Below are 19355 nucleotides of genomic sequence, written 5' to 3' on the forward strand. Positions count from 1 at the left end.
AGATAAGGGAGGGGAAGACTAAGTGCAGGGCCATTTGTAGATTTGGCTGTCACTTTGTTGGAAGAAGCCTTCACAAAGGACGCATGTCCTTTATTATGTAGAGGTAGCAAAAATAATTCTCCTTATCTTTCTCATTCCACTGGATCAAAATTTTCTCAGTATTTTGTTATTTTATTTTATTTTATTTTATTTTATTTTATTTTATTTTATTTTATTTTATTTTATTTTATTTTATTTACTTTCCAGTGTAGTTTCAGGTGTACAATTTAGTGATTCAACTATTCCATACAAAAATACAAAATGTTTCACAAATTTGCATGTTATCCTTGTGCAGAGGCCATGCTAATCTTCTCTGTATGGTCCCAATTTTAGTATAAGTGCTGTCAAAGTGAGCACTCTTTTCAGTTTTAATATCTATTTCCTTACCACCCTTCCATCCAAACTGTTCCAAACCTACTTTGTTTACGTGGAGCTGACTCTAGGTGTCATCTAAGGGGAGATCCATTCCTATACTGTAATTTCTATAGACCATATCATGGTCAGAATAGCTCCATTCATACAGAACACACTGACATCTCAATATTGGATCTTTATTCAATATGTATTATATTACTGCATTTCATTTTCCTTTCCTAATTTAGTAAGTGTAGTAGCAAAAACGAAAAAAAAGTAGTAGACTAACCTCAAGCTAGGGGCACCTGGGTGGCTCATTTGGTTAAGTGTCTGACTTTGGCTCAGATCATGATCTCACCATTTGTGGATATGAGCCCTGTGTCAGGCTCTGTGCTGACAGCTCAGAGCCTGGAGCCTGCTTCTGATTCTATGACTCCCTCTCTCTCTGCCCCTCCCTGGCTCAGCTTGTGCTCTGTCTCTCTCTGTCTCTAAAACATAAATAAACATTAAAAAAGTTTTTTTAGAATAGCCTCAGGCTACAGACAGATAGAAAGACATGCAACTTTTCACCGAAGACGTTTAATAGAGATTTCAAGGTTTGTTTGTTTGTTTTTATCTCTTAGTTTGAGTGTGGAAAAAATAGAACACTTGTACACTGTTGGTGGGAATATGAAAAGCAAAAGTGCTTTGTAAGACAGTATGGCGTCTCCTCAAAAAATTAAAACTCGAGTTACCATATGATGTAGCAATTCCACTTCTGGGTGTAGACTCCAAAGAATTAAAAACAGGGACTGCCATGTTCATAGCAGTGTTATTCACCATAGTCAAAAGGTGGAGGCAACCCAAGTGTCCATCAATGGATGAATGGATAAGCAAAATGTGGTCTTTCCATAAAATGGATTATTCAGCGTTAAAAAAAGGGAGGACATTCTGACATGCTACAGCATGGATGAACCTTGAAGGCATTGTACTAAGTGAAATAAAAGGACAAGTGCTGTATGATTCCATTTATATGAAGTACCTAGAGTAGTCAAATTCAGAAAGACAGAAAGTAGAGGAGTGGTTGCCAGGGTCTGGGAGCAGAAGGAATGGGGAGTTGGTGTTTAATGGGTGGAGAGTTTCAGTTTTGCAAAGTGAGGAGTTCTATGGAGGGATGATGGTGTGGCTGCACAACAGTGTGAATGTACTGTATGCCACTGAACTGAGCACTTTAAGATGATAAATTTACGTTATATGTATTTTACCACTAAAAAAAAAAAAAAAGAAATGTTCATTGGCTTTATCAACTTAAAGAATCATTGGTGGTATTGGTAAGAGCAGTTTCAGTGGCATGGTGGGGTGGGGGGAAGCGAGATTCCAGGGTGTTTTGAATTCTCCCTTGAGTTCTAACTCATAGATACTGCTACCCACTTTGAAGATCAAATAGGCATCTCAAACTTATCACAAAACCAACCGCTTGGTTTTCTCTCCACCATCCAAACCTCTCTGTCTCTCTCTCTTTTTTTTTTTTCTCATCTTAGTGGATAGACCTTGCATTCCCTCAGTTGCTCAGGTCAAAAAGCCTACAACACTCTCTCATACCCTGAATCCACACCGTCAGCAAATTCTGCTGGTTCTCCTTTCAACCCACACACAGTCTGGCAACTTAATATTACCTCCAGCATGTTCAGGTCTGAGCCACCATCTCTCTTGGACTACTTTAACAGCCTTCTGATTAATTTGCATGCTTCTATTCTTTCTTCTTGATAGTCTCTTCACCATATAAGAACCAGACAATCTTTAAAAAATATAAATAAGATTATCTCACTTCTCTGTTCAGAACTTTCCAAAGGCTTCCCTTCTCAGAATAAAAGCCAAAGACCTTACTTAACTAACAGTTCTTCCTGGAGCACATTGACCAACATGCCAGGAATGCTCCCTCTTAGGGCCTATGCTTTTGTTCTCTTTGTCTGGAACCCATTTTCTCAAGACCTTTTGCAACTTTATATCTCTTCTTCATGTGAGTTTCTGTTTTGAAAGACCTTTCCTAACTACCTGTGATATTTTTAAAATGTGTCTGCAAATTCTTTGTCATTCTTCCCATTAAGAGATAGAGTCTAATTCCTTTCCTCTTGAATATTGACTGACCTTAGTGACTCTTAACAAAATACGGAGGCAGTGAGGCTATGTTACTCCTCAGGGTAGGTCATGAAAAACAGTAGTTGGGATGCTGGCCTTGGAACAGAACCGTCATGCTGTGAAGAAGCCCATGTCATACAGACATGCCACACTCCAGCAACAACAGCCCTAACTGTGGTCCTCACTGACAACCAGCATCAACCGTTCGATACATGAGTGGGGAATCCTTCAGGAGAACTCCAGCCCAAGCTTGTTTGTATACAACTGCATGATGGACCCTGAGGGAGCATTGCTGAGATCAACCCAGTCACCCCCAGAAATATGAGAGAGAAAATAAATGATTGCTGTTACTTTTTAAAGATTGCTTTAACTAACATTTATTGACTATCTATTAGTTATCACAGGTTATTTTATATACAAGAACTTATTTAACCTCTATAGTAGCCCTGGTTAGATAGGCATTATATATTTTTTATTGTTTTATTATTTCTTTTAAGTAGGGTCCGTGCCCAATGTGGAGCTTGAACTCACCACCCTGAGATTAAGGGTCACATGCTCCACCAACTGAGCCAGCCAGGCACCCCAGTGATTGCTGTTATTTTCAGCCACTAAATTTGGGTGTTTTTTTTCTCAGCAATGGACACTTGAAGCACAGACCCTACCACAATTATACTCCTTATCAGTTGCTAGTTCCTGACCTGAATATGTTTTTCTTTCTTTTTTTTTTTTTCAACGTTTATTTTTGGGACAGAGAGAGACAGAGCATGAATGGGGGAGGGGCAGAGAGAGAGGGAGACACAGAATCGGAAACAGGCTCCAGGCTCTGAGCCATCAGCCCAGAGCCCGACGTGGGGCTCGAACTCCCGGACCGCGAGATCGTGACCTGGCTGAAGTCGGACGCTTAACCGACTGCGCCACCCAGGCGCCCCTGTTTTTCTTTTTCTTTATTGCACTTAGCACTTACAGCTTTCTGACATGTGCATATTTGGTTTTTTTTTTTTTTTTTTTTTTTTTTTCCTGTTCTCCTCCCATGCCCTGGAACATTAGCTGCATGAAGGTAGAAACTTTCTTTTGTTTGCTGATATATCAGTACCTATAATATTACCTGGTGCAGAATTGTCATTGGAGCTCAAATTGTATTTGTTAAGTGGATGTAGCTATGGCCCTCTGGTGTGGAAAAGGCATCCACTGTGAACAGGAAGGTATCGGGGTGAAAGGGTTATATAGGACTTGGAAAATGCTATAAAGGAGATATTTATTATTCTCATTCTTTTTTTTAAGTTTATTTTCAGAGAGAGAGAGAAAGAGAGAGAGAGAGAGAGCACAAGTTGGGGAGGGGCAGGGAGAGAAGGAGAGAAGGAATCCCAAGCAGGTTCTGCACTGTCAACATAGAGCCCCACCTGGGGCTTGAACTCACGAACTGTAAGATCAGGACCTGAGCTGAAATCAAAGTTGGATGCTTAGCCAACTGAGCCTTCTAGGCACCCCTATTCTCATTCTTTTTTTTTTTTTTTTTTTTTTGTCTTCAAGCTTTTATTTAAGGGCAATTATCTACAATGAACTTCAGATCTTATTAAAAGCAGCCATGTCCATGGACTGCACATAGTCCTCAAAAGCAGTGATCCACTCCTCCAGCATATCTGTTCCAACTTTATCATCTTCCACTACACACTGTATTTGAAGTTTTTTGATTCCATACTCCACTGGAACTAGTTTAGAAGAGCCCCAAACCAAGCCGTCTGCTTGAATGCTTCAGACGCACTCAGTTGCATATCTGTCTCATCGTCCCAAGGTTTCACGTCTAGTAAGATGGAAGACTTGGCAACAAGTGCAGGTTTTTTGGCTTTCTTTGACTCATATTGTGCAAGGCGTTCCTCTCTTAGCTGCTTTGCTTCTTCACTTTCTTCCTCCTCCTCAGAACCAAAGAGATCAATGTCATCATCATCTTTACTATCTGTAGCTCCACTTCCTGTGATGCATTCCACATTAGCAGGGCCATACTTGCCCAAAGTTTTCTTCACTCCTGGAAGGCTGGTCTTTTCCTTTTCGTAAGAGTTGATGTGATTATACCAACATAGGACATGATACAAGTTGGCAGGTGGAGGGCCGGAGACTACTTCAAATACTGCCACGTCTGCTTGTGATGGCACATACTCCTCGATGTAGCTCTTGTCTGCCAGGTAGTTGTTGAGCACCTGGAGGCCAGTGGGGGTTTTCAGATCTCCAAAACCCATGGCGTGAGCTGATCCCAGAACGGGGCTGCAGTGGAGGAAAAGACGAGCGTGGGGAGTGAGCGCCTTGTGCTAAGAGGGAAAAGGGTCTCATTATTCTTGAAGATGCTTCCACTTTACTACTGGTGGTACTTAATAATGCTATTTAAAAAAATGTGGATACTAGAACTATTTTTTCCTTTCTTCTTGAATACCTTATTTATTATTAATTTTAAAATATAATTTATTGTCAAGTTAGCTAACAGTGTTTACACTGTGCTCTTGGCTTCGGGAGTAGATTCCCATGATTCATCGCTTACATACAACACGCAGTGCTTATCCCAACAAGTGCCCTCCTCAATGCCTATCACCCATTTTCTCCTTTCCCCCAGGCCCCCATCAACCCTCAGTTTGTTCTCTGTATTTGAGTCTCTTATGGTTTGCCTCCCTCTCTGTTTGAAACTATTTTTTCCCCTTCCCTTCCCCCATGGTCTTCTGTTAAGTTTCTCAAATTCCACATGTGAGTGAAAACATATGATATCTGTCTTTCTCTGACTGACTTGTTTCACTTAGCATAATACTCTCCAGTTCCATCCTTGTTGTTGCAAATGGCAAGATTTCATTCTTTCTCATTGCTAAGTAGTATTCCATTGTATATATAAACCATATCTTTATCCATTCATCAGTTGATGGACATTTGGGCTCTTTCCATAATTTGGCTATTGTTGATAGTGCTGCTATAAATATTGGGGTACGTGTGCCCCTATGAATCAGCACTTTTGTCTCCTTTGGATAAATTCCTGGTAGTGCTATTGTTGGTCTTGGGGTAGTTCTATTTTTAGTTTTTGGGGAACCTCCACACTGTTTTCCAGCAACTGCACCAGTTTGCATTCCCACCAACAGCGCAAGAGGGTTCCTGTTTCTCCACATCTGCGCCAGCATCTGTTGTTTCCTGAGTTGTTAATTTTAGCCACTCTGACGGTGTGAGGTGGTATCTCAGTGTGGTTTTAATTTGTATTTCCCTGATGACGAGTGATGTTGAGCATTTTTCATGTGTCAGTTGGCCATCTGGATGTCTTCTTTGGAAAAGTGTCTGTTCATGTCTTCTACCTATTTCTTCACTGTATTATTTGTTTTTTGGGTGCTGAGTTTGGTAAGTTCTTTATAGATTTTGGATACTAACCCTTTATCCGATATGTCATTTGCAAATATCTTCTCCCATTCAGTCAGTTGCCTTTTAGTTTTGTTGATTGTTTCTGTTGCAGTGCAGAAGCTTTTTATCTTGATGATGTACCAATAGTTCATTTTTGCTTTTAATTCTCTTGCCTTTAGAGACATGTTGAGCAAGAAATTGCTGCGGCTGAGGTCAAAGAGGTTGTTGCCTGTTTTCTCCTCTAGGGTTTTGATGGTTTCCTGTCTAACATTTAGGTCTTTCATTCACCTTGAGTTTATTTTTGTGTATGGCATAAGAATTTAACACTTTATTTTTTAAATAGAAATTAACAGTCTGATAAGTTCACAGAATTAGGTTTATGCTGTCAAGACTGTAAAGGTGGCTGGGCTTCTGAACTTTTTATAGTTGACCTCTGTGTAGGATGAGGAAGAGAACATCCTTTTCCACTTGCCCCTCAGCAAGCAGTCTCTGGGCCAGGAATAGAGCCAGTCTGCAAAGGTGTTTGCTATGAGAGAAGGGTTATCTCATCCTGTGCCCTTCCTTGGAAGAGAGGCCTCTGAGCCAGAGAGCCTTCTCACAGCCCACCAGTGAGCAAGGTCAGTTGAAGGTCTTTCATATTTATTCAGCACTGCCCCTCTTTTTTTTTTCTTGTTCACTTTTTTTTTTTAACCTTGGATCCAAACCATTGTATTATTCACCATTGTAGCAAAACCATATTAAAGGAAGACCTCCCCTCCATGTTGACATCGGCTTTTCTTCACATTTTTATAGGTTTGAGGTGAGATTTTCTTGCTGTTATTGTGGTTTTATGGTCAGAGACCCAAGAAACCCTAAATCCTTTCCTGCCAAATCATTACAACTCTTGAAGGTTCCCAAGGAAAGACTATGCTCAAAGGACAATAGCAAACTTTGAGCCAGAGTACCACTTTGTGGGTGTCTGAGTAACCTCAGTAACCTCCATCGTGGACTCAGTGATCAAAAGTGAGCTGGAAAATAGTATGGGCCTACCTGCTTCCTACTCTTAGCCCCAAATCTGAATTGAGGATCGTGTGCTCGGGCATGGTGTGGAGAGAGAGAGAGGGGTGACTGGGCTTCAAGTGGGGATTCCAGGCAGACCACAAATAGAAGAGGACTAACCAAGGGCCAGGCTAGAAGGAGGGGACTTCATTCCTGGATGCTAACCCTCTAGGGTATACTGCCCTTTATAAAATATGCACCAGTGAACTCCTTAGGCTCTGACCTCCCAGACTGGTAGCTCTTTTACCTTGAAAGGGGAGAGGAAGATATAAAACATATTGGTTAAGACTAAATCATGGGGAGAAAGGATGTAAATTTTTTTTTCCCAGTGTTTGCCACCATTGTCATGGTCATCATTAGCATCTATTAGCAGCATACTTTTATTGAGTCATTATTTAAAAAACTTTTTTAAATGTCTTATTTATTTTTAAGAGAGAGAGAGAGACCGAGCAGGAGCAGGTGAGTGGCAGAGCGAGAGAGGGACACAGAATCTGAAGCAGGCTCCAGGCTCTGAGCTGTCTGCACAGAGCCTGACGCGGGGCTTGAACTCATAGACTGCGAGATCATGACCTCAGCCGAAGTCAGACACTTAACCAACTAAGCCACCCAGGTGCCCCGAGTCATTATTTTATTTATTATTTTTTTTTTTTTAATTTTTTTTTCAACATTTATTTATTTTTGGGACAGAGAGAGACAGAGCATGAACGGGGGAGGGGCAGAGAGAGAGGGAGACACAGAATCGGAAACAGGCTCCAGGCTCCGAGCCATCAGCCCAGAGCCTGACGCGGGGCTCGAACTCCCGGACCGCGAGATCGTGACCTGGCTGAATTCGGACGCTTAACCGACTGCGCCACCCAGGCGCCCCCGGAGTCATTATTTTAAACCAGGTACTTGATAAAGTCTTCTGAGGATGAGTTTCTTAAGATGAATAGGAACTTTTATAAAATTTAAAAATGACCCAACCATCCTGTTTGGAGTGGAGTTGTGGTGAACACGAATCATGCAAAGCCAGATATGAAAGGGTTGAACAGCATTACAATTATATGGTGTTCCAGGAGACAGAAAATTCTCTCAGCTGGGGAGACTTGAGGTGGCTTCATGAAGGGTATGGTATTTTATCTGAGCCTGAAGGACACCTGGAAATTTGATAGAAATGGGCAAGTTGACTCTACTGGAACAGCAAAAGTAGAGACTAAAAAAGCACAGTGTGTTTGGTAGAATGGTGAATTTCAGATGGACTGGAGTCAAATGGCCAGTAACTATGGGGCCAGGACCAGAAGTCAGTGGTTAGGACTTTCGGTGTAATGCTCTATCAAGTTCTACCATACCCCTTGCAGCCTGTCTAGGTGTTCAGCTGAGATATCACTGTAAGCATCCCTAATGCGAGTATACAGAGCTATGGAACCCTACCCAGCAGCATCCAAGGCCAAGAGTGGGATGGCTTTGAGGACAATCAAGTCTGTCCCCAGAGCTAGATTCAACCCAGAATGTGGGGATGATGGTTGAGGAAGTGGGGGTACAGCAGAAGAGTACATGCATGAAGGTTAAGGATTTGAGGAACAGAGGGTGCATGGGAGCTCTGAGAGGGCATCCCTTTGGCACAGGCTATCAGCACAGGCCACAGATTCTTTTTTCACATGGACTTCTCTGGAAGGTCTGCAGACAAAGCTAATTTGCATCTGTTTATGTGGTTCTGTCTTTAGGGGAGAGGTTATGCCCCTCACCATGTTTGGGCAGTTTGAGCAAAGCCCAAGAAGGAACTTGCAAATTACTTATGGAGAAATGAGAGAACTTCCTGGCCATGGTGACCCAGGACAATTAAGTCTATGTTTCTCTAGCCCTCTATATGTGGAGCCCGTCTCTAATTCATCCCCTTCCCAGCACAAAGGCCGTAAGAGGGGTCTTTGCTGTCACAGCCCACAGGATAAAGCCTTTATACTGAACAGTTTTCTTGTGGCTCCCTTCATGTCCTTGTTTCTCAGGCAGTAAATGAAGGGGTTCAGCATGGGTGTGACCACCATATACATCACTGAAGCCAGTGAATCCTTGTCAGTTGAATGGGATGATGAGGGACTCAAGTAGACCCCCGTGATAGTCCCATAGAAGAGGGTGACTACAGCAAGATGAGAACCACAGGTAGAAAAGGCCTTTTGTTTGCCCTGGGTAGATGGGACCTTAAGCACAGCAGACACAATGTGGGTGTAGGACACAAGAATGGCGAGGAAAGGAATGAGGACAATCAAACCCCCCACCAGCAGAATCATGAGCTGGTTGAGCTGTGTATTGGAACAGGATAGCTGGAGCAGGGGAATGAGGTCACAAAAGAAGTAAGGGATGACGTTGCTGGCACAGAACTCCAGCCGAGCCATGAGGATAGTGTGTAGCAGGGAGTGGAGGCTGGCGATGAGCCAGGAGCTCCCCAGCATCAGGGCACAGATTTGCAGACTCATCATGGTGGAATAGTGAAGGGGGTGGCAGATGGCCACATAACGGTCATAAGCCATTGCCATCAGGAGAAAGTTGTCCATGTTGGCAAGCAAAATGCAGAAGTAGATCTGGGTTAGGCAGCCACAATAAGAAATGGACTGAGTCTGCATCTGGATGTTCACAAGCATCTTAGGGACTGTGGAGGAGATGAAGCAGAAATCCACAAGGGAAAGGTTGCTGAGGAAGAAGTATATGGGTGTGTGGAGGTGGGAGTCTGAACCAATGGCCAGGATGGTGAGCAAGTTCCCTGCTGCCCCGACCAGGTACATGACAAGGAAGAGCCCAAAGATCAGATCTTGCCTTTCGGGCTGGCTGGAGAGCCCTAGGAGGATGAACTCAGAGGCACTCGTGTAGTTTTCTTCCTCCATGGTTGCCTGGTCCTGCTGGGAGATAAGATCAGGCACAGGCTATATGGAGCGGGGGGTGGCACCTGTGCCTCCCTTTTTTCCTCATATAACTCCTCAGCTCACATCTGGCCAACTCACATCTCTGTTCATTTGGTACAAACTCCAAAGAAAGCTCTCCACCTACCATAGGAAAAGCTTCAACCAGGGAGTCTTATGGTCCCAACAGATCCCAAAGTCAGGGTTTTAATTATTCACTAGCAAAATGCTGCTAATCTGGAACGGTGCAAAGCCCCATCTGCCATCCCTCAAAAGAGAATCCTTGTGACATATGGCTAGGTACTCAGTGGTGCCCCCCAAATTTCTGTCATACTCATTTTTTGATCTGAGCAACTGATGTTACCTCACTATTAAATAAATAACCATAGGGGTTCTTTGGGTTCTTTGGGTGGCTCAGTCGGTTAAGCATCTGACTTCAGCTCAGGTCATGATCACGTAGTTCGTGGGTTCGAGCCACACGTCGGGCTCTGTGCTGACAGCTCAGATCCTGGGACTTCAGCTCAGGTCATGATCACGTAGTTCGTGGGTTCGAGCCACACGTCGGGCTCTGTGCTGACAGCTCAGATCCTGGGGCCTGCTTCAGATTTTCTGTCTCCCTCTCTCTATGCCCCTCCCCTACTCCTGCTCTGTCTCTCAAAAATAAACATTTATTATTTTTTTAAATTAAATTTTATTTTTTTAGTGTTTATTTCTGAGACAGAGACAGAGCATGAATGGGGGAGGAAGAGAGAGAGAGGGAGACACAGAATCTGAAGCAGGCTCCCGGCTCTGAGCTGTCAGCACAGACCCCGACGCGGGGCTCGAACTTCCAGACTGTGAGATCATGACCTGAGCCGAAGTCGGTCACTCAACCGACTGAGTCACCCAGGTGCCCCTCAAAAATAAACATTTAAAAATTAAAAAAAAAAGAACTATGAAAACACAGTTTCTTCTTGTTCCCAATAAGGTTGCCACCTGAAGGCCCTTCCTCTACAGAATTCTGGAACCACAATGGCGCATATATAGAACCAGAGGGTATTATTTGTACATACCTTCCTTCCCCTCAAACACTTTGTCTTCCTTTGTTCCTCCAGTCAAGTATAGCCTGGGGCTTAGGGTGCCCTGGCTGATTTGTCACCGGCTCTGGGTCACCTTGGTCCTGGTGATGATGTGGATGGAGTACATCAGGACAAACCTGGACAAAAGAGCCTGCTGACTGGGACAGCTCAGCCAGCCCTTTTGCCTGGGCTTATCCAGGAAGGGACTTGCTCTGGTGAGTGAGAGTTGCCCCTGCGGATAACAAAGAGAAACTTCTACAAGTGTGACATTGCCCAAAGGAATAAAGTTGACGGAAAGGAAACAGAAGGACCCCACTAAACAGTGTGAGCTCAGTTGAAGTTTCATTAGATATAATATTAATTATTTCCCACTGCTTCACAAGATATAGTTGGGATTTACGGTCCTATGAGAACGTAAATCACAAAAAGGGAGAGAGGATACTTGAGTCGGTGTCTTGACTGGGGATGGGGGAAGAGCTGATGAGGGAAATCAGTCTGGAAAAGCTTGGGGGTAGTGTTGTGGTCCACTGGGGGAACTGGGTAGGGAGTGACAGGGGGAAGCTGTCTTGGGAGGTTGCCTTCATCCATGCCTCCACTTTGCTGAGGCAGAGCCTGCTAGGGGCAAAGGAACTTACCAGTGCAGCTGAGGAGGGTAAAGGAGGGATGGAGATTTTGGTCTGCTGCAGATCTCAGTTGAGTTCTTGGCCTGTGTTGAGAGAGCTGTTCCTTAGTGTGGAAGCTAAATGTCCTCCTTCAATTTCACTGCTTTGATTTTCTCCAAAAGACCAAAAAAGCACTACCAGGTGAACTTAGACTTGGGGCATTTGGGTCAGGGCTTCCTGGAATGGCCAGCACTGGGGCAGGAGAAGAGGTATGTTGAGCAGCTTGGTGGGGCAGGGGCATGGTGGGGAGAATCATCTGTACTGGGTGTACTGAGAGAAATCTCCTCTGAGACTGGGACCAGCAGTGTGTGTAGTGGCAAAAGCTCTATCCCTTCCTTGTGTAATACTCCTTTCAAACCATAGTGGCACCATCCTATTTTCCTTCCAAGCCTCCACTTCCCCAGAGATGTGGGAGAAAAAAAAAATTCTTGTTACAACTTCCCACTTGTTAGGAAGGTACTCTTCCCAAGTGCTCCTATTTGAAGAAAACTGAAGTTAAGAGAGTCTAACTTAAAATGAAAAGGGTTTTTCTCCTAGCTTCTGAATCATTCCTGTCAGCATGCAGACATCACCCAGTTTTAAAAATCCACTCTTGACCCACATTCCCTCCATCCTTGGGGCTATCAGGTTACCTTTCTACTCCCCCTTTCCACAAAAGTCCTCAAACTGTGGCCAGGATACATTCCCCATTCCCTTCTTCCCATTCACTCATGAAGCCCCCTTCTCAGGCTTCCCCACAATCCACAAAACATCCTTGGTCAAGGCCACCATTGCCACATCGCACGTTGGTTCTCAGGCTCCATCTTACTAAACGAAAAAGCCATAGTTGGCATGGTTGGTCACTCCCACCGTCTGGAAATATGCTCTCCACTGGGTTTCAAAGCACAGTTTTGAAACTCCTGCCTCACTGGTTTCTTGCTTAATGTCCTTCTCATCCTTCTGACCTGCACCAATTGGGATGTGCCATTGACTCCTCAAGCCCCATCTCTTCTCTGTACACTCATGCCTGAAGTGGTCTCAGTAGTCCCAAAGCTTCAAATGCCATCCAAATTTCTATTTCCAGTTTGGGATTTTCCCCCTTGAACTTCAAACCTAGGTATGTCTAACTGCCTACTCCTCATGTCCATTTAGGTGTCCAATAGGCATCTCAGATTGTCCAAAACCGTGCCGTTGATCTTCCCTTCTTCCAGCCCGCTGCCACCTCGTTCATCCTCATCTTACTATTTTAATTGCTCAAGCCAAAACCTCAGCACCACCTCTCACTCCTCTTTTGTTTTACTGTCCTTATCCAGTGTGTTGGCAAATTCTGTCATCTCTAACTTTGAAATATATCCAATGGTATTTTTTCTCTCTGTTCCCTGCTACTTTCATAGCCCAAACAATCATTATGTCCATCCAGATTATTAAAAATAGTTTCTTAGCTGGGTTCTGTTTCTATCCTTACCCTACCCTCGACATTGTTTCTACAAGGCAACCAGAGGGAAAATTAAGAAATATGAGTCAGATTGTTATTTCTCTGTTCAAAATCCTCCAATGGCTCCCCATCTCACTTGGTACAAAACCCACAGTCGTTGCCAAATCCTCAGGGCTATGCATGACCCAGACCTTTGCCCTTCCCCTGATCTCACCTCCTTCTGTTGCCCCCTCACTTTCCATAGGCTGGCCATCAGGGCCTTCTCACCCAACCTGAACATGTCAAACATGTCCCTACCTCAGGGCCCTTGTACTTGTTATACAACTGCCTGGAATTCTCTTCCTTCAGTCCTTTACTTCATTCCAATTTCTGCTCAAATGTGATCTCTGCTCAGGGTTCCCGCAACCACCTATCTAAAATAGTGCCCCTTTCTGTCTTCCCCCTTGTTTTGCTTTGTTTTTATTCTCAGCATCATTTATTGTGTGTGTGTGTGTGTGTGTGTGTGTGTCTATCTATCTATCTATCATCCATCTATCATTCTGTTTCTCTAGTGTATAAGCCAATGAGGGCAGGAACTTTATTTTTATGTATTATTGTATCCCCAGTTTCTAGAACCATGCCTGGACTAAAGGAGACACTCAGTTGTTTTTATGTAGTTGTTGAATGAAGGGATAACTGTTCTTAATGTTCCCCTTTGTGACCATATGTCCTTGAGATTGGGTGAGACCTTAAATATAGTCCTCCTTCACCTGATATCAACCTCCTATCTCTCAGACGTCACTCATATTAACTTATCACCTGTATTGTTTCCTTAATACTGTTATTTAACTCACTAATTTTGTTAAGTGGAATTCATTTATTAAAAATGAAAATTTGCACTCCATGATACAGAAGAAAACAATATCACTTGCTGAATTTTAGCTAGATGCTATTACCTGTAGAGAGTTCTGAGTCTGAAACCTACCTTTTCTTGGTTAAAAAAGGAGAATGTAAAGTCCTAGGGAGGAGTTAAAGAAATGGAACTTGAGTATTTCTCAGAGAGGTAGTCTGAAGGGTTGAGGGAGAACTCAAAAAGGAATCAATTTCTCACCATGTGATTTGATACTATTTGTCTCCATCTTTGTAAGCCACTGAATGCCAAACCCTCAGACCCCTGTAGATACAGGCTCCACACTGCAGGACACACTGCCCTGCATACCTAGACTCATACATCTATTCACTTAGGTCACTCATCCATACATACCTAGACTCATGCATCTATTCACTGAGGTCTGGTCCTTGGGCAGCCAGCACACAGAATGGCTTGAATCTCTCTCTGGTGACCACAGAAGCTCTGAGGTTTGTGTTGGCTTCAATACCAGACCTGTTTTGTGAGAGCCCAAGGGTTGGAGAAAGTGCTTGTCTTTGACTTTGGAGTCCTCATGTTTAATTTTATCCAGTGATTGAACCATAGTGAACTTTGCTTAAATAATTTAGAAGGGGAAACAAGTTAAAATACAGATAATAAAACTAAAAACAAATGATGCAGAAAAAGAATTTAAGCAGAAGTCTTTTAATTGATTCTTTGAAAAAGAATTGATAAAAAAAGAATTGATAAACAATGTCAATTTTGACAAACAAATGAGAATGAAAATTAGAATGAAGCCATGTTAATGGCTAGTGCAAAAGATTTACATTTAGGTGCTCCTGGGTGACTCAGTTGATTATGCCCACATTGGGCTCCATGCTGACAGCATGGAGCCTGCTTGGGATTCTCTCTCACTTTCTCTCTACCCCTCCCCCGCTTGTACCTTTTCCCTGTCAAAAAAATAAGTAAATAGACATTAAAAAAAAAGAAAAAAAAAGGTTTATATTTAAGTGGACTATTATTTTCAATTAGAGGCTAACATATCTTATCAAATAAAGTAGATGGCTACCTACATATATACAGTAGCCCCAAAGATGCAAAAATAATTAGAGAGCATGCATATAACAAGAACAGAGAAAGGAATACAAAGTTATTAAATAGTTTCTAGGAGCTTCTGACTCCGATGAAGAAAATGTGCTTTCTTTTTCTTTTTTTTTATTTTTGAGAGAGAGAGAGAGAGAGAGAGAGAGAGAGAGAATGGGGGAAAGGGGAAGAGGGAGGGAGGGAAGGGGAGGGGAGAGAGAGAGAGAGAGAGAGAGAGAATGAATATATCTTAAGCAGGCTCCATGCTCAGTGCAGTGCCTGACATGGTGGCTCTTATCTCTCAACTGTGAGATCATGCCTGAGCTGAAACCAAGAATCAGATGCTTAGCCAATTGAGCCACTCAGGCACCCTGACAAATGGTGTATTTAAAAACAAGAGCTGGGTCTCCTGGGTGGCTCAGTTGCTTAAGCGTCTGACTTCAGCTCAGGTCATGATCTTGCAGTTCATGAGTTCAAGCCCTGCATCGGGCTCTGTGCTGACAGCTCAGAGCCTGGAACCTGCTTCAGATTCTGTGTCTCCCTCTCTCTGCCTCTTCTCCACTCACACTCTGTCTGTCTGTCTCTAAAGTAAATAAACATTAAAATAAAATAGAATAAAAATGAGTCAACATTATGTTCATTCAAGACTTACACTTTTTCCTTAAAAAGAACAAAATGTGGATGTTCTCTGTTTTCATTCCTTATTTAATATTTAGCTAAAAATGCTGGCAATGGCTATCAGAAAAGAAAAAAAAACATACCTTTTTTTTTTCCAAAATATCTAATAGCTAAGCTATTAAAAGAAATGAAGTCAGTGATGAAAATAAAGTTAGCTGAACAAAGTTGCAGAGTATAATGTCACACAAAAATTGGTAAATTGCTTACTGACATAGCAACAATAAATAAACACCAAAAAAAAAAGATGAAAAGGTGATTTCATTCCCACCAATGATGAATTTGAATATTTGGATTTTAATTCAATTTGGGAAATAAAATATTTGTTCAAAGAAAATTATAATGGATAAAGTAAAGGAACATATAGAAGGAAATTGAAGACACAAAGAAATGGAAAAATATTCCATGCTCATGGATTGGAAGAATAAATATTGTTAAAATGTCAGTACTGTGCAAAGCAATCTACACATTCAGTGCAATCCCAATCAAAATTATACTGGCATTCTTCTCGAAGCTAGAACAAGCAATCCTAAAGTTTGTATCGAACCACAAAAGACCCCAAATAGCCAAAGTAATGTTGAAAAAGAAAACCAAAGCAGGAGGCATCACAATCCCAGACTTTAGCCTCTACTACAAACCTGTAATCATCAAGACGGTATGGTATTGGTACAAAAACAGACACATAGATCAATGGCATAGAATAGAGAAGACAGAATTGGACCCATAAATGTATGGCCAACTAATCTTTGACAAAGCAGGAAAGAATATCCACTGGAAAAAAGGCAGTCTCTTTAACAGATGGTGCTGGGAGAACTGGACAGCAACATGCAGAAGAATGAAACTAGGCCACTTTCTTACACCCTACACAAAAATAAACTCAAGATGGATGAAAGACCTAAATGTGAGACAGGAAACCATCAAAACCCTAGAGGAGAAAAAAGGAAACAACCTCTCTGACCTCAGCTGGGGCAATTTCTTGCTTGACACATCTCCAAAGGCAAGGAAATTAAAAGCAAAATGAACTATTGGGACCACATCAAGATAAAAAGCTTCTGCACCACAAAGGAAACAATCAACAAAACTAAAAGGCAACTGACTGAATGGGAGAAGATATTTGCAAATGACATATCCAGGGTTAGTATCCAAAATCTATAAAGAACTTACCAAACTCAACACCTGAAAAAAAACAAATAAACAGTGAAGAAGTGGGCAGAAGACATGAATAGACACTTTTCCAGAGAAGACATCCAGATGGCCAACAGGCACATGAAAAGATGCTCAATGTCATCAACATCAGGGAAATACAAATCAAAACCACACTGAGATACTATCTCATACCGTCAGAGTGGCTAAAATTAACAACTAAGGAAACAACAGATGCTGGCGCAGATGTGGAGAAACGAGAACCCTCTTGCACTGTTGGCGGAAATGCAAACTGGTGCAGCTGCTCTGGAAAACAGTATGGAGGTTCCCCAAAAATTTTAAAATAGAACTACCCTATGACCTAGCAATAACACTACTAGGAATTTATCCAAAAGAGACAGGAGTGTTGATTCATAGGGACACATATACCCCAATGTTTATAGCAGCACTTTCAACAATAGCCAAATTATGGAAAGAGCCTAAATGTCCAACTGATGAACGGTTAAGGAAGATGTGGTTTATATATACAATGGAGTACTACTTGGCAATGAGAAAAAATGAAATCACACCATTTGCAGCAATGTGGATGGAACTGGAGAGTATTAAGCTAAGTGAAATAAGTCAGTCAGAGAAAGACAGATATCATATGTTTTCACTCATATGTGGAACTTGAGAAACTTAACAGAAGACCATGGGGGAAGGGAAGGGGAAAAGATAGTTACAGAGAGGGAGAGAGGCAAACCATAGGAGACTATTAAATACAGAGAACAAACTGAGGGTTGATGGGGCAAGTTGGGGAGAGGGGAAATTCGGTGATGAGCATTGAGGAGGGCACTTGTTGGGATGAGCACTGGGTGTTGTATGTAAGCGATGAATCACAGGAATCTACCCCCAAAACCAAGAGCACACTGTACACACTGTATGTTAGCCAATTTGACAATAAATTATGTTAAAAAAATAAAAATAAAAAAATTTTTTTAGCCACTCTAAAAAAAAGAAACATACGAAATAGAAATCTATTCTAATTGAAAGGTTTTAATAAATTCGGTTGATCATGCTTCCAAGTAAGTATATAGATATGTTATTAATAATAGTTGATCATGCTTCTAAGTAAGTATATAGATATGTTATTAATAATAAATTAATATATACTCTATAGCAGGCACTGTACCAAGTGCTTAAACATTAGTTTTTAATTTTTAACCCAAAGTCTATAGCTTTGCAACTGTGATGTCAATGCAAGAAAATATCAGACAGGTATTAAAAGTGAAAAAAATGTGTCAATTGCTGGATATTTGTTTATGACATAGGCCTTAAAAGCAGAACATAAGATAGCATGTACATACAGACAACATTTATGTACATCTGCCAACAAAAATAAGATATTAATTTGGAGGGTGATGGGAATAGTTTGAGGTTTAATTTCTGTTAGTTTTTTCCCTGCTAAATTGCTTACATTAAAGATGATGTGAGAATTAGGCCATTGTAGGCAGTCACTTGCTCTGCTTCTGAGATTGTCTTGGTGCCAGCAAACATTTTCAGATGTCTTTGCCAAGGATAAGCATTAGAAGGGGTTGGATAGTTGAGAATGAGAGTGGGGTTGAGATAGGTTGTCCAGGAATCTAATTCTATTTGATTTTAGGAAGTCTGTACTCTACTTTGTTGTCTGTAAAGTTATGGGCTTGGATCCTTGCATGGTTTCCAAGGTTCCTACAGGTCTCTGATTCTACTTGTCTTTGAGAAGTGGAGGAGTAGTAGTCTTTAGCCTTACATATTTTGGGGCATTGAGAGAGGAGTGTCTTCTCCCATTGTCACTGACCTGTTCAGCTGGTCTGATTTCTGCTAACCCACCCAAGGAAGCCACCTCCTCCTGAGTTACTTCTCGCTAAAGAGGGACAGATGGCTCACAGCAGCCTAGAGCTGGAGACCCAAGCCTGGGCCCCATTAGAAGTAAGATGAGGAACAAGCGTGTGGGTGGAAAGTGAGTTGAGCAAGGAGGCTGAGAGCAGGGCTTATTCCCTGATTCTTGGGCCAAGGAGAGATGTATGGGGCTCATACCTGGATTATTTGCAGGGCTGCTCTTGGCCTCTTTGGGAGCAATACTCAGTGGGCATTGTTAAAAAACAAATGTTCAATAATTACCTTGGGTTTGGCTGGGCCCAGTTCTCCTGGATTCCAGACACAGCATCTCCTTAGGGTTTTTATACTGGAAAATTATTACTTCCAATGGTTTAATTTGTTACTTTTGTCTACAGGAAAAGTCTTAACATTTTTCTTACTTTTTATCATGAGTCCAGGGAATTTTTCTTGTTTATTCAATAAGATCAGAACTTAATGTTCATGTTGATAGTCACTTAAAAAAATTATGATGAAATGCACATAACATCAAATTTACCATCTTAACCATTTTAAAAAAAGACTTTATTTTTATTCTGTGTCTCCCTCTCTGCCCCACCCCTGCTCATGCTCTGTCCTTCTCTTTCTCTCAAAAATAAATAAACATTAAAAGACTTTGTTTTTTAAAAATAATCTATACACCCAAACTGGGGCTCAAACTTACAACCCTGAGATCAAGAGTCGCATCCTTTATTGGGCACCTGGGTGGTTCAGTTGGTTGAGCATCTGACTCTGGATTTTGGCTGAGGTCATGATCCCAGGGTTATAAGATCAAGCCTCGTACCAGGCTCTGTG

General features: G+C 42.0%; 1 protein-coding gene, 1 non-coding gene and 1 pseudogene across 2 annotated transcripts; all 3 read right to left on the bottom strand.

The window, feature by feature from the left end:
• Positions 1 to 289: 289 nt before the first annotated feature.
• LOC111558300 lies at positions 290 to 396 on the bottom strand. Its single transcript, XR_002739024.1, has one exon. It is a non-coding gene; the product is annotated as a U6 spliceosomal RNA (small nuclear RNA).
• Positions 397 to 4013: 3617 nt separating this feature from the next.
• On the bottom strand, positions 4014 to 4745 carry LOC101087892 (annotated as a pseudogene).
• A 4077-nt stretch (positions 4746 to 8822) lies between these two features.
• Positions 8823 to 9767, bottom strand: LOC101096691 (olfactory receptor 1F12-like). The gene has a single exon (XM_003998507.3). It carries the CDS (start codon positions 9765 to 9767, stop codon positions 8823 to 8825), a length of 945 nt encoding a protein of 314 aa, XP_003998556.1.
• Between the last annotated feature and the right edge of the window lie 9588 nt (positions 9768 to 19355).

This window comes from Felis catus, chromosome E3 (assembly GCF_018350175.1).
Source record: "Felis catus isolate Fca126 chromosome E3, F.catus_Fca126_mat1.0, whole genome shotgun sequence".
NCBI lineage: Eukaryota > Metazoa > Chordata > Mammalia > Carnivora > Felidae > Felis > Felis catus.

Bases quoted from the DNA above. Each gene is read 5' to 3' on its own strand.
- LOC101096691 (XM_003998507.3), bottom strand. From the start codon at position 9,767: ATGGAGGAAGAAAACTACACGAGTGCCTCTGAGTTCATCCTCCTAGGG.